General features: G+C 42.4%; 1 protein-coding gene across 1 annotated transcript in view; it reads right to left on the bottom strand.

Annotated features, from left to right (window-relative positions):
- The window catches only part of dnah2 (dynein, axonemal, heavy chain 2), a 100,719-nt gene that overhangs the window by 36,899 nt on the left and 48,687 nt on the right, over positions 1–15,133 (bottom strand). Inside the window, exons 55-64 of the mRNA XM_029525894.1 lie at positions 14,233–14,400; positions 13,858–14,018; positions 13,311–13,450; positions 12,791–12,923; positions 12,085–12,224; positions 5,105–5,315; positions 4,679–4,795; positions 4,253–4,394; positions 3,212–3,381; positions 2,833–2,949 (exon numbers count right to left, since the gene is read on the bottom strand). Of these exons, the coding sequence (XP_029381754.1) occupies positions 2,833–2,949; positions 3,212–3,381; positions 4,253–4,394; positions 4,679–4,795; positions 5,105–5,315; positions 12,085–12,224; positions 12,791–12,923; positions 13,311–13,450; positions 13,858–14,018; positions 14,233–14,400 (1,499 nt within the window). The remainder of the gene's footprint in view (positions 1–2,832; positions 2,950–3,211; positions 3,382–4,252; positions 4,395–4,678; positions 4,796–5,104; positions 5,316–12,084; positions 12,225–12,790; positions 12,924–13,310; positions 13,451–13,857; positions 14,019–14,232; positions 14,401–15,133) is intronic.

Raw genomic sequence — 15,133 nt, 5'->3', positions numbered from 1 at the left:
GAGAAATGGGGGGGGCAGGATTCCAATCTCTCACACCCCTCAAATTTTCAAAGAGATTGTTGCTTCCAAGAGAGATTTCACAGATCTCTGCTAAGTGCCACCCTGGACTCTTATCTGACTCTTGCATCAAAATACCCTGCTTTCCCAGATAATAAAGTACAATTCATGCCACAAATCTGTCAAATCTTCCACTCCCTCCAGAGAGGTACCGTTCATTGACATTTCGCCCGGGTTAACCTGATAACACTACCATAAGGTGGTTGTAAATGGCCGCTATGGAATGCATCCAGGCCAACAAGAACCGATATGATACTGTCATCGAAGACAAAAGGGTCAGGATTTTCAAAACCAGAATCCCTGTATGAACAGCGAAGTCCAGTCGCTGTTAAAAAGCCGCAACACTGCCTTTAAGTCAGGGGACAGGGCCCTGTACAGTGCGGCCAGGTCTGACCTGAAAAGAGATATCAGAGAGGCCAAGGCGGCCTACAAGAAAAAGACAGGGGACCACTTTGCTGTGATTGATCCCAGAAAGATGTGGCAGGGAATAAATCATATCTCAAATTACAGAAGCAGCAACCCGGACAACGCCAGGACCAATGCCTTCCGCCACCCTCCAGCACCAGCACACTAACACTTCAGGAGCACGAAGTGAGATGTGTGCTGATGTTGGGGAACCCCAGGAAGGCGGCCAGCGCCGATGGCGTATCTGGTAAGGTACACAGAGTGTGTGCCGACCAACTGGCTGGAGTTTTCACCAGCATCTTCAACCTGTCCCTGTCGTTGGCTTTCATCCCACCCTGCCTCAAAGCCTCCACCATCATCCCCATCCCCAAGAAGTCAGCAATGGAGAGCATCAATGACTACAGGCCAGTTGCACTTATACCTGTGGTCATGAAGTGCTTTCAAAGACTGGTCTCTCTACACATCAGGGCCTGTCTGTCTCCCACTCTGGACCCTCACCAGTTTGCCTACAGGGCAAACCATTTCACGGAGGACGCTATCACCATAGCGTTCCACACCGCGCTGAGCCATCTGGAGCACCTGGGGAGCTATGTGAGGTTGCTCTTCTTGGACTTCAGCTCAGCCTTCAATCACATTATCCCGGAGATCCTGGTCCAGAAATTGTCCCACCTGGGCATCTCCACCCCCATCTGCCAGTGGATCAAGGACTTCCTCACAGACTGTGAAACTTGGCCCCACCTCTCCTCCACCTTCACACTCAGCACAGGCTCCCCCCAAGGATATGTATTGAGCCCCCTTCTGTTCACTCTTTACACACGTGACTGCTCTCCGACCCATCTCTCAAACACCATCATCAAGTTTGCAGATGATACCACTGTGGTCGGGCTCATCTCGGGGGGGAGTCTGACTACATAGATGAGGTCAACCTCACAGCTAACAACCTGCCACTGAACACCACAAAAACAAAAGAAATTATTCTGGACTTCAGGAAGGGCAGGGCTGACCCAGCCCTGCTTTGCATCCATGGGGACTGTGTAGAATGGGTCAACTCCATCAGATTCTTGGGAGTGCAGCTGTCAGACAATCTCTCCTGGCCTCCCAACACCACAGCAGTGGCGAAGAAAGCCCAGCAGTGATTCCACTTCCTGAGGGTGCTTAGGAGGAACAATCTAGAGGAGAAGCTGCTGGTGATGTTCTACAGAGCCACCATCGAGAGCAAGCTGACATACTGCAACACAGCATGGGGGGTGCTCAGCAGCAAACAGAAGAGCCTTGCAGAGGGTGATCAATACAGCACAGAAGGTTGCTCTCTCTCTCAGCCTGCTTAGCCTGGAGGACTCTTATCCAGGCTGGATAAGACTTAGTACCCTCGGGCCGACGGTATAGATCTCACAGAACTCGGTCAAACTGGCTCAGGGACAGCTTTTTCCCTAGAGCTATCACTGCAATGAACAAAAATAAACTCTTTTAACACAGCCGTTTGCTTGTGCAATATTCTCTGTGTAATATTTCCCATTCCCCACTTCTATTCTGGCTTACATTTCTGTTTTTTTATATAGTTTTCCACATTTTAAATTATTCTTTCTACTATATATATATATATATTTTTTATTTTATTTTTTTTTTTTTCAGTTATTAGTTATCTGTACATATGTTTCTTATTTCTACCTCGTAAAAGCACCTTTTGAAGTTGCACTCAAATCTCGTAATTTACAATGACAATGAAGGCAATTCTGATTCTGATTCTGATTTCAAACTTGGGTGAATGAAAGGCGTAGCTTCAAATCCAAACACCGCCCTCACTATGTCCTGGAGCTAGAGGGAGAAATTTTATTGGACCTAATTTGCGCCGATAACCAGACGGCCCCCAAATAAAAGTAGTCAATATTAAATTTTATGAGAGTCGTGAATTGGAGGAGTTCTGGGGAAGTTGTGAAGAGGAGAGCTTCCCCAGGACCAGGACCAGACCTGACAGAGCAACAACAACAACAAAAAAAAAAAAAAAAAGAAAACAAAAACTCAAAAACTTAGAAGTCAGAACTTAGCCGTCAAACTACAAGGGCTAAGTTTTGACTTGAAGCCAAGACTGCTTGTGACCGGAACAAGTTTGGTTGCACTGCACTCAGCCTCCTTCCCAATGCCGGTGAAGAGGGATTAGACAGGCTGACAGTCACTTCAGCCGGGAACCAGTCTTGTGTGGAGCTCACCTGTTTCACCTAATTTAGGCTTTGATCCGCACCTTTATATAATGAGCACATGTTGTGATTTATCACTTATTAATAAAAACCTAAAATTCACCCATTGTTAAACTCTTTCTTATACACAACAAGCTCATGTTTTACCAGTTGCATGATGCTCTGAGACACATACCTCTTGTTGTTTGCTCTGGGCCTTTTCCAGGGCAGCCTGTTTTTCTGTAAGCGTGGCCATGGCCGCATTCAGTTGAGCCCGCTTTGGCTCTACCACTCTGTAGATGCTCCCATAAACCTGAATGTATACAGCCTTAGATTTAGTTTTGCTCTATATTTTTCTGATCATCTAATTATTTAACAGAGAGAACTCTCATTGTTTTGGTGCATTACTGCATCTACTTCATACTCGGCAATGTTCAGTGAGGAATTGTGCTGTGTCATATTAGTTTTCCATGCATTAACTGCATACATTAAATAACTTATAAATAAGTTTATAATGTCTATTTATATCGGAAAGGATGTGTGAGACAGTGTGTGTTATGGTAACATCCTCTTACCTCCATGGCTCTAACCCACATGCAGAGGGACTTGGCAGCCAGTGATACTTTGCCAATAATCTCTGGCTGGAAGTCAGCCTGTCTGCAGTACTGACTGATCTTCTTTAACACACGGTCTGATATATTGTCTTTGTTAAAGTGTACTAATGTTTTGATGAAGTTGGCCTCACCTACGAGAAACATGTCATGGTCACATAGGTGAGAAAACAATAAAAATATTTGATAAATTTCATCTAGGTAGGTAGGAATTCTGTGATGATTCTGTTTGTGGTTTTGTGTTCTTTCTCCTTCCCCACTTCCCTTTTTGTTTTCCCTGCAGAGCATGTGTATGGCAGGGGATGTGTCTGGGTCTCCTGTTGCAGCAGACAAGGCAGTTTCTCTACTCTCTCCAGTTTATCTGCTTTGTCAGATAATTCTGTCTCATGTGTCAGCCCATGTGCTTCACTGCTCCATCAGCTTTTGTGTCTTTAGTGTTCTCTCCATGTGCTAAGCCTTTCTTCCTCTAATAAAACCTATTATAAGTAGCCCACTCCCTGCCTCCACAGCCTGCCTTTTGTGTACAAGGAAATTCCTTTTATACTTTCTGCCAGTGTTAGTCTCTGCCCTTGAGTCAAAAAAACAAAAAAACAAAACAAAACCACTTATTAAAATGTATTATTATTTGAAGCATTAAATTAATGGCATTTAATTTGCCCTGGCATACTCTAACATGCATAACTTCATATAACTGATGCTTGCACCAGCATGTATACCCACATGTACACTTTCAACAAAGGACTCACGGTTGTGCCTCTTTCTCTCTCACAAATAGGCTGCATGGAATCTGTGAATGCTCGTAGCATATCATGACTGGTTGATGTTAAGGATAAATCATCATCATAGAGTAGAGTAGATATGCAAAAGGCAGATTTGTTGACTAGTATATAGCAAGATAAATGAGAGTTAAAGAGTGAACAGGATTTTATAGGAGACAGACTTTTTCCTTTGTTACTTTGACAAACTAATTTCAGGCATCCCTCAATTCTACACTTTTGCTCTTACCAAGATGTCTCTTGGCTTCTGTCCAGGTGGGTTCCTTGCCCTGAAGGGTCATGACAGCCTGCATCACTGTCTCCACCAGTGCTGGTGGACGGCCATATGATTTTATCTCTGTCATGTCCTTCTTATTCAAAGATTCCAGAGCCTACATGCCAAATGAGAAAGAAACAATAAATGGATGAAAGAAGGTAACCTGCTCACTGCATCATGTTTAATTCAAATTTATATAGACAGAAAAATGGCAAAACAGAATTAGGAGGAGTCAAGTATACCAAAAGGTCTGAAGGACCAAAAGAATTATTAATTATGGAATCGAATAGAATTATTAAATCAAATATAAAAAAAGCAAAACAAAAGAAATGCTCTGACATAATGAAGAAAAACAAGCTCATACATTAAAAACAAACAGTGAACAGGTCAGAGATCTACCTTCGTAGCTTCCTCTAGTGCAGGCAGAGCCTTGTCCAGGTCTCTCTGTGCATTTGCAGCCAAAGCTTTACACTGCAACTCTTCAGCTGCAATTTTCTCACTGTTAGCACTCACCGCCTCAACACAAACACACAAACAACCAGTGTTTGTAACCATGATTTGTCTTTTGTCTATCATTTTATAAAGAGTTCAGTCTAGAACTGCTCTGTATGTAGAATACATTGATGTAACTTTATTATGATTTGGCATGATATAAATAAATCTAATTAGATTTTTCTTATTACGCAACTACTACACAATCTTCAAAACAGATTTATGCGTTTTCTTATTCAATGGGATCCTGGGCCAATAAGAACTGCATATAAATATATCAATCAAATTATCTGTTTTATAATTTGTTTGTATGTGAAAGCTGGCGATACTTACCTTTCGCTGCTTGTCAGCTTCGAGCTTCTGCTGCACAATGACAGAGAGGTACTGTTCACACTGAATCTGGAACTCAGCCACCTGCTTCTTTGCCTCCTCGAGTTCGACTGACATGGATTCCACTTTCTCGCGGGTGTAACTGATCTTAAAAAGACCATTGCGCAGTTTGCTCACTTGCTCCCCCAATTCACTGCGTTTTTCTGTCAACAACCTGGATAGACAATTAGATACACATACACACACACACAAAACCTTCATACGCAGACCCACACAATGTAGCAACTGTTAATTCAATACCTCTAACTACAATTCAATATTATTTTCAGTTTCTGGTCTAAAAATGATGCAGACAAAAAAAAAATTTAAAGGGTTATGTGGGGTAAATCTGAACTGCGAGACCCCAAAATGCCCTGTTTTCTTTGGCCATATATCTCCTGACTGACCTCTTCAACTGATTAGCCTGATTTTTGAAGGCCTCATTTGTGAAGGTCCTGAGGTCATAACCATGACCATAGGATGGGAAAGCACATCATGACTCTCTCTCTGGGAAACAGTTGGCAAAGGACTATCAACACCATTTGCTCTCCCCAGAGGTTAGATGTATAAAACTAAACTCAACAAACTGATGTTTGTCTGAAATCTTTCAAGCTTGGCCATGTTGAGCACATTCATTCTCAAAACAAAGCAGTCATAGTCTTAAGTGTGAACATACTGCCCCTGCTGTGACCATGACAAGAATTCCCTAACCCTACACAATTGCACCAATTTCAAGCAGCTTATCAGTCAGCAGAAACAGACCTGGATAAAGGATGGCACTCTGGTAGAAGCCATCAAGCATCAGAAAGTAATCTGAGAAGGTGCTGCAAGACATGCACAGGCCAACCATTCCTCCACAAGACAACAGAGAAAACCAAGGCCACATCTGAGAAGCCCGCAGAGAGCAGCAATTCATGCCTTCTCAACACAGCAAATGAGGTACTGCTCATCAATAAATCAGCTGGAAATAGGAAAGTCTATTGACGTTTAGTCGAGTTATCCCAAGAAGTGAAGATTGCTCCATGCTGTCCTGAATGACAGCTTGGAGAGGAAAATCCTACTCGCAGCACTGCTGAAAAACTGGGACTGGAAGGACAGCCCAAAGACTTTCCCCTCTGCACCTTAAAGCGAGGAGCTACAGACTCTTCAAGGGGCAGCCATATCCTTCTTCATCTCACCAACCCAACAAATTCTATCAAATCAGTGGGGCCTGTGATGGAAAATTCAGACATTTAACTGTTCTGCTAGGTTACTGTATGTGTATGTTCATGTAAACATAAGATGCTTGCGTAATCCCGTGATAGCATTGTCAGACACAGAGCAGTTACGAACTAAGTGCACCTTAAACAAAGAGACTCCAAGATAGTTATTTCTCAGTAAGACAGATGGTTCAAACAATTCTGACAATAATGACCCTTTTCAAGAACACTATAATAACTATGTTTTGAGGACTGACTGTTCATACAGTCGTATGTGTGTTACCTACAAATGTTCCCCATGATGACATTGCCAGGCCAAATGTCTAATGGATAACATAACACCACATTCCCCTTACTTTAAGTTCAAAGTTAACCTTAGCTGTGGCTTCTAATAAATTCAATTAAAACACAAAACATTTTCAGTCCACACTTTCTTTGAACTATCTTCTACTTTTTTGTCAAATTGGCTCATATGGCGCTGTGATCATTTTAAACTTGAAACTTATAAACCATATTTATGAACGACTTAACTCAACTAATAAACTTTATTTTTCTTTTACAGTCTCACAGGTTAAGTCTCCTTGGTTTTATTATTTCTCTTCCTAACCTTGTTCTCATGACACAAGGCATGCTCTGAGATGTTCACAAAGTCATGCTCTTGGTGTTTCTCATCCTGAGACTCTGGCACTGGCACAAGATGGTAACGATTCCTCCGCAGTGTCCCTTGTGGTCCACTGAACAGATGTTATTGTGGTCTGCGATGTAGTGATGTCACTGTGCCTTGTGGTCTTGTAACAAAAATCCAAACAGGGTCTCCAGGTGACAGTTTGGTAAAATCTCTTGCTCTGTGCCTTCTATTGAAACATTTTGAATTTATCTATCTTTTCTCCTTCTCCTGGATCAAATTAAATCAAATCAGATTTATTTGTATAGCGCCAAATCATTACAAAGTTACATCAAGGCACTTTACATGGAGTGTGAGTAGATCTGGCAGAGCTGGTTGCAGTGTCTCTGGAAGAGAAAGCAATGTGGTGTGCAGGCAATGTCCCATGAGTAACTGGGCAGGGCTGTCGCGTTACTCAGAGCTCAAAGGTGTTGCCCTATAAGCCAGAAAGGCACAATAAGGGGGTTTGACCTTTTTAAGAAGATTTTTGACCAGCGTGCTCTGCCTCGCCGTTACTCTGGGGGTATTTTGGGCTGCTGGTGACTTGTTCAAATCCATAATCAGCCGCAAACGATTTAATTAGAATTTTTTTTATTTTTTTTATTTAATATGCAGAAAATTGTGGGCCACTGTCCCCCATTGTCTCTGGGATGCCGTGTCGTGCAAACAGATGGACAATCTGCTGGGCTATTTCCACATATGTGGAGAAATAATCTACCACTAGCAAATAGGTACTGTCACTCAGAGTGAACAGAGCTGCACCCAGATTTTGCCAGGGCCTGCCAGGGAGTTTGGTTGGCATCAGAGGTTCTTTAGAGTTTGCTCTTTCTTTAATGCATTTGTTGCATTTGAGGACTGATTTATCTGATTGCTAAGTTAAGGCCACCACACTGTCTGACCAGCATGTTCTCTCCATTTCACCACCCCATGGTGGCCCTCATGTATTTTGTCCAGCACATAATTTTTCATGTTAGATCAAATGTGTAACATCACACCACAGTATGGGTGTGAGTGAGTCAACTTTTTGCCACCACAGGCCTTTACAGGCAGGCAGCTGGGACTTGCTGAACACACTCACCCAGTCAAAGCTCTGCAGCAGCATTACCGTCACCGAAAGGGGCTCCCTTTGCAACCTACTACAGCTGTTCACCCTGTTCTCCTCACTGGCTCAGATTACCCACATCTCATTATAACACCAGTGGAACCAGTACATCCGACCTGTACAGGTAGATCAAATGACTGTGGGTGATAGATGCCCTGCCGTGGTGAAGCAAGAAAACATTTAGCACTAAATTAGGATGCCTTCAATGCGTTGATTTCCTGATCCAAAGAGGGGAATCAGTCCAATCCAGGTCTCCTTTTCCTATTTCCATGGATTGTCAGAAAGAAGAGTAGCAACAGGCAGAAATGGGACTATGACAAGAGGCAGGAATCTAAACCAGGCAGGGTCGACAACAGGGAATCCATCCGGAGATAAACCCTGGAAAGTTGTGCCTGGGCAGGGGAACAATCTGGAAAACAGCAGTGAGAGCTAAATGGGGGAGAAACCAGGAGCCTGACCAGTCAAAAGATGGAGAGGGAGAGGCACCCGAGGAGACATTCCAGTCCAATAGTGGACACTTGCTCTGGTCTTCATCCCCCCAGGACAGAGGAAGTAGAGCAAGAGTGGAAAACATCATAAAGGTGATGCCAGGGCCAACACAGTATGCGACATCTCGTGTCCAGGTTCCAACTCTTTTTACCAGAGTCCATTGAGGGAATTATACTCGAGATGACAAACCTGGAGGGGAAGCGTATGTTTGGGGACACCTGGAGAGAAATCGACCTGGTAGACCTCCAAGCCTACATAGGTCTGTTGATTTTAGCTAGTATATCGTTATGAGTATATCGCTCAAACAAGAGGCTACAAAAAGTCTGTGGGATGCAGAGTCTGGGAGGCCTATATTCCGGGCAACTATGTCCTTACAACAGTTTCATGTCCTTTCAAGAATTGTTCAATTTGATAACACAGATACACGACCCGTCCACTGGCGAAATGACAAACTGGCTGTCATCAGGAACATTTGGGACATGTGGGTGGAGTGCCTACCACTTATGTACAATCCAGGCCCTGACGTGACAGTTGATGAGCGCCTGGTTCCTTTCAGAGATCACTGTTCCTTCAAGGTGTACATTCCAAGCAAATGAGGGAAATATGGAATAAAGATCTGGGCAGCATGTGACGCCAGGAGCAGCTATGCCTGGAATATGCAGGTATACATGGGGAAACCCAGTACTGGAAGGGGCGAAAAAAACCAGGGCATGCGTGTTGTGCTGGACATGACAACCGGTCTCCAAGGACATAATATCACATGTGACAACTTCTTCACATCATATGCTCTTGGTCAGGAGCTGCTGAAAAGAAAGCTCACCATGGTAGGGACAGTGAGGAAGAACAAGCCTGAACTTCCCCCTGGAATATGCCCACAATACCCTTCCCTCATCAGCCAGAGGGCTTTCACCTTTCCAGTGTGTCAACGGCTACCAGCCTCCCCAGTTCCCCACCAGTGAGAAGGAGGTCACTGTCCCTTTGGCTCACGCCATGGTCAGACAATGTCATCGGATGTGGGCCAGCACTCCAGATCCTCCTCCAGAGCTCAGCTAGGATGAAGGCAACAGCAGATAAGCACAGACAGCCGACTCCTCCCTACAAGCATTGACAAAAGCCTGATTAGGGACTTTAATGCCTGTCATCCAAAGTCTCCTGGGCCATCATGGTCATCCCTAGAGGGGGTCATGTTCATGTTCACCCCTTTGTATAAATATTCTTTGTCTCGTGCCATTTCGTCTTGTTTGTCCTGTAAAGCGTGATGTCAAGTTTCTAGTCTTTGAGAACAGTTTTTTGATCCTCCATTGAGAGTGATTTGTATTTAAATACATCTTTTTGTGGTTCATTTGAGTCATTCCTTGTTGTGTCAGGGTCGACACATTAATGGCAAGTTTCTTGGGGATGACTTCATACTGCAGACAGTGTATTCCAAGTTATGGTCCATGGTAAAGCTCTTGGCGCACATGACAGACCGACTTGGACTCTAGAAGCTGAAAAAGCTTTTGATGACTTAAACTTCTCATACTTGGGCCCCGACTTTGGGCCTGCCCTGATCTGACTTACTGTTTACACTGTTTGGACCAGAAAGACTGCTATATGACAACAGTGTTGTGTCAGCCTGACAGAGGGAAACTTGGACCTGTTGTCTACTTTTCTTGAAAACTAGACCCTGTAGCAGCAGGTCTTCCTCTTTGTTTGTGAGCTGTGGCAACAGCTGAGAAAGCTATATTGGGGTCACGTGACATTGCTGGGCATTTTGATGTGTCACTCATGGTCCTGCATGCAGTAGCCCACATACTGCATGCTCAGAAGACCTCAAACCTCTCTGCTCAGAGGTGGCTCAGGTATCACACAACCTAGTTGGAAATGCCTAATGTTACTGTGAAATGTTGCAATGTCCTTAACCCAGCAACATTTCTTCCTACTGTTAAAGATGGTGAACCACATGAATGTGTTGAAGATTTACAGCAAGCATGTGCTGCAAGGCCTGATTTGTTGGACATGCCTCAGGGAAAAAACAAATCTTGAGTTGTTGATGGTTCCGCATCCCATCCCAGCAGGCAGGTTGGATTTGCAGTGGTTACATTAGATGAGGTACTTGTTAGTGGTAGACGTCTGCCCAATTTATCTTTGCAGGCAGCAGAACTGGTAGCACTGACAGTAGTGTGTAAGTTGGCAGAAGAAACGGTGAATATTTATATTGAATCTCGTAATGCATTTGGTGGTGTCCATAATTTTGGATCTCTATGGAAACACAGAAGGTTTTTAACATTAGCTGGTAAACCTATTTCACATCACACTTTTCTTTCAGCTCTCCTGGATGCCATTTTGTTACCTAAAGCAGTGTCTGCTTTGAAAGAAGAGAGATGCTGCTCCCAGCTAAGAGAGAACGATGAAATAGTGCCTTCATCCAGTAGCGAGTCAAGCTCCAACAAGTGACAGCTGTGCAGAGGGCCTATCACCACCAGCGGTGAGTAATCGATCACATCACCTAGATAGCTTACACCTCGGTGAGAGGGGAGGAGTGCAAATCGGGCTCTGCCCACACTCTGAGCTTTGATAAAAGTAATCCATAGGTGTGATCGTTTGTGGTAATGTAGGTGATAAGCCACTGCCAAACAATGGAAGGATCGAGATTTTGGCATCCTCACAAAACGTTTCAATGGAAAATGGATAAAGACATATTCTTACCATCAGCATTCATCATGCTAATGACGATACCTTTAATTATTTCTGAGCTGCAGACAGTTCACTCCTCCAATAATGATGTCTAGCATGAAAAATGTTGGAAGTCAAAGACTTTGAAACTGATGGTGAATCTGAAAGTAATCAGGGGATAGTCTACAATTTCACAGGTCTATTATGTGATGGTTTGAATTTTTGTGAATTTGTGTCACTGATGCTCTGTTCTGAACAGGCCTGGTTTCCTTTCTAGATCAGTGTGTGTATGTTTGTCAAGATGACAAAAAGCTCCTGACTGACATCTTTAACTGATTAGCCTGGTCGTTGAAGACCTCATTTGTGAAGGTCCTGTAGAAATAGTCAGGACGTGGCATTTGGCACTTGAGGTCATGAACGTGAAAGCACATAATGAAACAGTTGACAAAGGACTATCAACACCATTTGCACTCCCCAGAGGTTAGATGTATAAAGCTATACTCAAGTCTCAGGGTAATTGTCAGACTTCTTTAATCCACTTGGGGGAAAGAACTCTGTCCTTGCTCAGCTGACTCAGATACGACTCTGACTTGTTTCTTTTCTTGTGATTGTCTTGATGTTGTAATCTTAGTTGTGTTTTGTTTAATGTTTGTTTGTATTAAATCTTTCATGGCCATATTGAGCATGTTCATTCTCTTACCTTGGAAATAGAAAATTGCCACCACAGGTTGCAAATGTTTACACTTCATGTGTGTACACTTAGACTTGAAGCCTTCAAAAGGCACAAGATATTGAGACAAAAAGAGCAAGAGCAACGAAAAAGTTGTGTGCATACTTCTTATATCCAGATACCAGCTCCAGGTAGTTTGTGGGTGTCACATAATTATGTCTTCTTAACTCCAACTTCATTCTCTGGGAGGTCTTTGCTGCTGATTGGTGTATGTTCACAAAGATGTTGGCAACCTTTGTCTGGATCTGTAACATCAGGCAGTGTAAGTACTTAATTCATATTCAGTTATGCAGGATTGATATCCTGAGCAGAGTTATACGCAGTTCAAAGCTGAAGTGATTCATGTTTTAAGTTTCTGGGACGTTTGAGAACATTTGAGAGCTGTGCATCAAGTCTTTCCTAACATGTGTAGGAAAGAAATGCTGCACAATGACATGCAACCTGCTGTTTTAATGTAAACATTTCAAGGTGACTAAAATGAAAATTTAAACAAATCCTGCAGAAAATCATTGGAAAACCCACTGTGAATGAGGTTGAGTTTTAAAGCCAGGCAGGAAAATGCAATTTGTGGAAGAGAATTCCGAACGCCAAATTCATAGCTGATGATGTGAAAAACTGAAAAAATTAAAGCACTCTTTTCATCATTTGGGCATCATTTGGGTGCCATCCTCACTCATTTCACTCATTTCTCTTTCTGACTGAAAAGCTGACATTACAGTCAGAAGTTAACTCAGAATTTGCCATAATTGAAGAAGGGCACTGGTTTAAATACATAAAATCAAGTGCCCACATCTGTGTGTGAATGCCTCACCCCCTCCAGGGAGCCCAGGTCCATTCCATCCAAATACCTCTCAGCTACCTCCAGCAGACCATCTTTGGGCCACTCACAGAACCAGTCAATGGTAGTACAGCTGGCAAGTGCTGGGTACTGCAGAATATGGTTCCTGTTTGCAAAAAGCAATTTTTTTTAAAGTTTTGTCTGCCAGTCTAATTAGCACCATCATGTGTGACCACAATCCTTTGCCATTAATTAAGGCCAGGCAATCAGTGCTTTGAGGGGACTTTTTTTTTTTTTTTTTTTTTTTTTTCGGAAAAAGAACTTTGTGTGCCAAATTACACAAAATGTATATTCCTTGTTTAATGCAATTCCTGCTCCAGTACAGTCTGTGTACATTTGCTAGAGCATTGAGGCTCCTCATTCTATTTGGACTACAATGTGATTTATAGTTTATAGATTTATACTACTATACATAAACTTGGAAGAAGGTAAATTGTGAAAGAAGGATAATAATATACGAAACTGTGTTGCAGAAAAAAGTATCAGTATCTACCTGAAGGCGTCTCCCACTGGGCTCATACAGAGTACTATGTGCAGGTTGTTTCTGACACGCTCTACCAGGTAGCTGAACAAGGAGTCAGGAGTCTCTACCACTTTGTCTTTCCTGGCAGATTCTGACAGAGCATTGCATATCTACAAATAGAGTTCCATGTAAAGAAAATTGGAAAATTTGTTATAAACTATTTAGATATCTAGCTCAACAGGCAGCTTATCTTGTAGTAAAATTGAAACACATATTGGAAGTGGTATGTCATTTTAGAAGATTTGGAAACCTTCACTCATTCTTGGAGGATTATTATTAAAACGCAAAAACAAAATTCTTGTATGAAGAATTTAGTCACATAAGCTGTGTTTTGATGATCAAATCAATTACACTTTTAATTTGTATAGTTAGCAGGTGAAAACCTCCATCTAGGTTACCTTCTTCAATACCTTAGGTGTAAAATAATCACCTATGTGTTGCCTGTTGACTTTATGAAATATATGTATTGCAAGCATGCAACTGACATGAAAACAGACCAGAAAAGTATGATACAGACCTCAAGAAATTCATCCCGCTTGTAGAGGTTAGGCACCTCTCCAGAGCTCATGATGTTATTGATGTCGTCTAGAAATGACTTATCTATAATCTGGGTGTCATTGAACAGGAAAACTGTGGACTTATTGTCCACACCAGTCAAGCGGTACAGTTTCTTGATGTCTAAAAGCAAACAGAGAAAAGCCTATTCAATAGACTGTATAGTGACAATTCAAAGACTGTATTCAGATGAATCAGCCAGAAGCACGATATGCTTCTCACTAAACATTAAGAAAAAAGTCAGTGTTGTTGTAATTTCTCCATAATTTCCAAACAATAGGATGCAAAGTAAAAGCAAGTGGCTTCTGTCATGTAACAGAACAGTGCTTGATCTCACCTTCTCGAAACTCCTGTTTACAGTACTGCTTGGTGACTTCCACCTGAAAAACCTGGTATTTGCAAATAAAGGCAGCCATCTTGGACAGGCTCTGTCTACCAGAGCCTCCAACACCAACCAGCATCATGTTGCCCCTTAGCTGACTGATCACACGTACGATACGGGTTACTGTGGAGGGAACACAGACTATCATGATCTAGTGTTCACATCTTGCTTTTTTTATCCACTTGTTAAATTGCTAGGATTGCTGAAACATTACTATTAACGCTACTACATACAAATTAGAGTCAGGGCATCTTGCTTCTATAGTAATGCACTGGTATTGATTTGTAATGATGTGTAGCACAGATGGTACTGTGTGGAGAGGAATTGTCAAATGCGTCCAGATCAGTTCAATGGGCTGGGCAGAATATGACAATGCATTGTCCATTTATTTATTTATTTATTTTTGCCATGCATTTTTTTATTGAGCATCAATGGAACAGGAGAGGAACCCAGGACAACACTCATACATTTTAACATGATTATTAACTTCCCCTATTTCTTCATGTGTACATGCAAGTAAAAACTCAACCACCCACTCCTCCCTCCCACCTGGAACTCACCCAGAGGAGGAAAGACAACACAACATAGGTTTATTGTTATTGAAGCTGTGTTGTGTTGTTATTAAAAATGCTGCTAATTGGTATTAAGTGGGCACAATCTTAAGTCTGTTTAAGTATATAAGAAAATTTGTCTATGGACCCCCTGAGTGTGTACTTTATTTTCTCTAATTGTATAAACTGCATAAGGTCTCTCAGCCACAAAGATGCATTTGGTGGGTTTTTAGATTTCCAATGTAGTAATATTCTTCTGCGTACAAGCAGCATTGTGAAAGCAATTATGTATATACGTTTTTCAG

This window comes from Echeneis naucrates, chromosome 18 (genome assembly GCF_900963305.1).
Source record: "Echeneis naucrates chromosome 18, fEcheNa1.1, whole genome shotgun sequence".
NCBI lineage: Eukaryota > Metazoa > Chordata > Actinopteri > Carangiformes > Echeneidae > Echeneis > Echeneis naucrates.
This window is presented reverse-complemented; position numbering and strand designations above follow the sequence as displayed.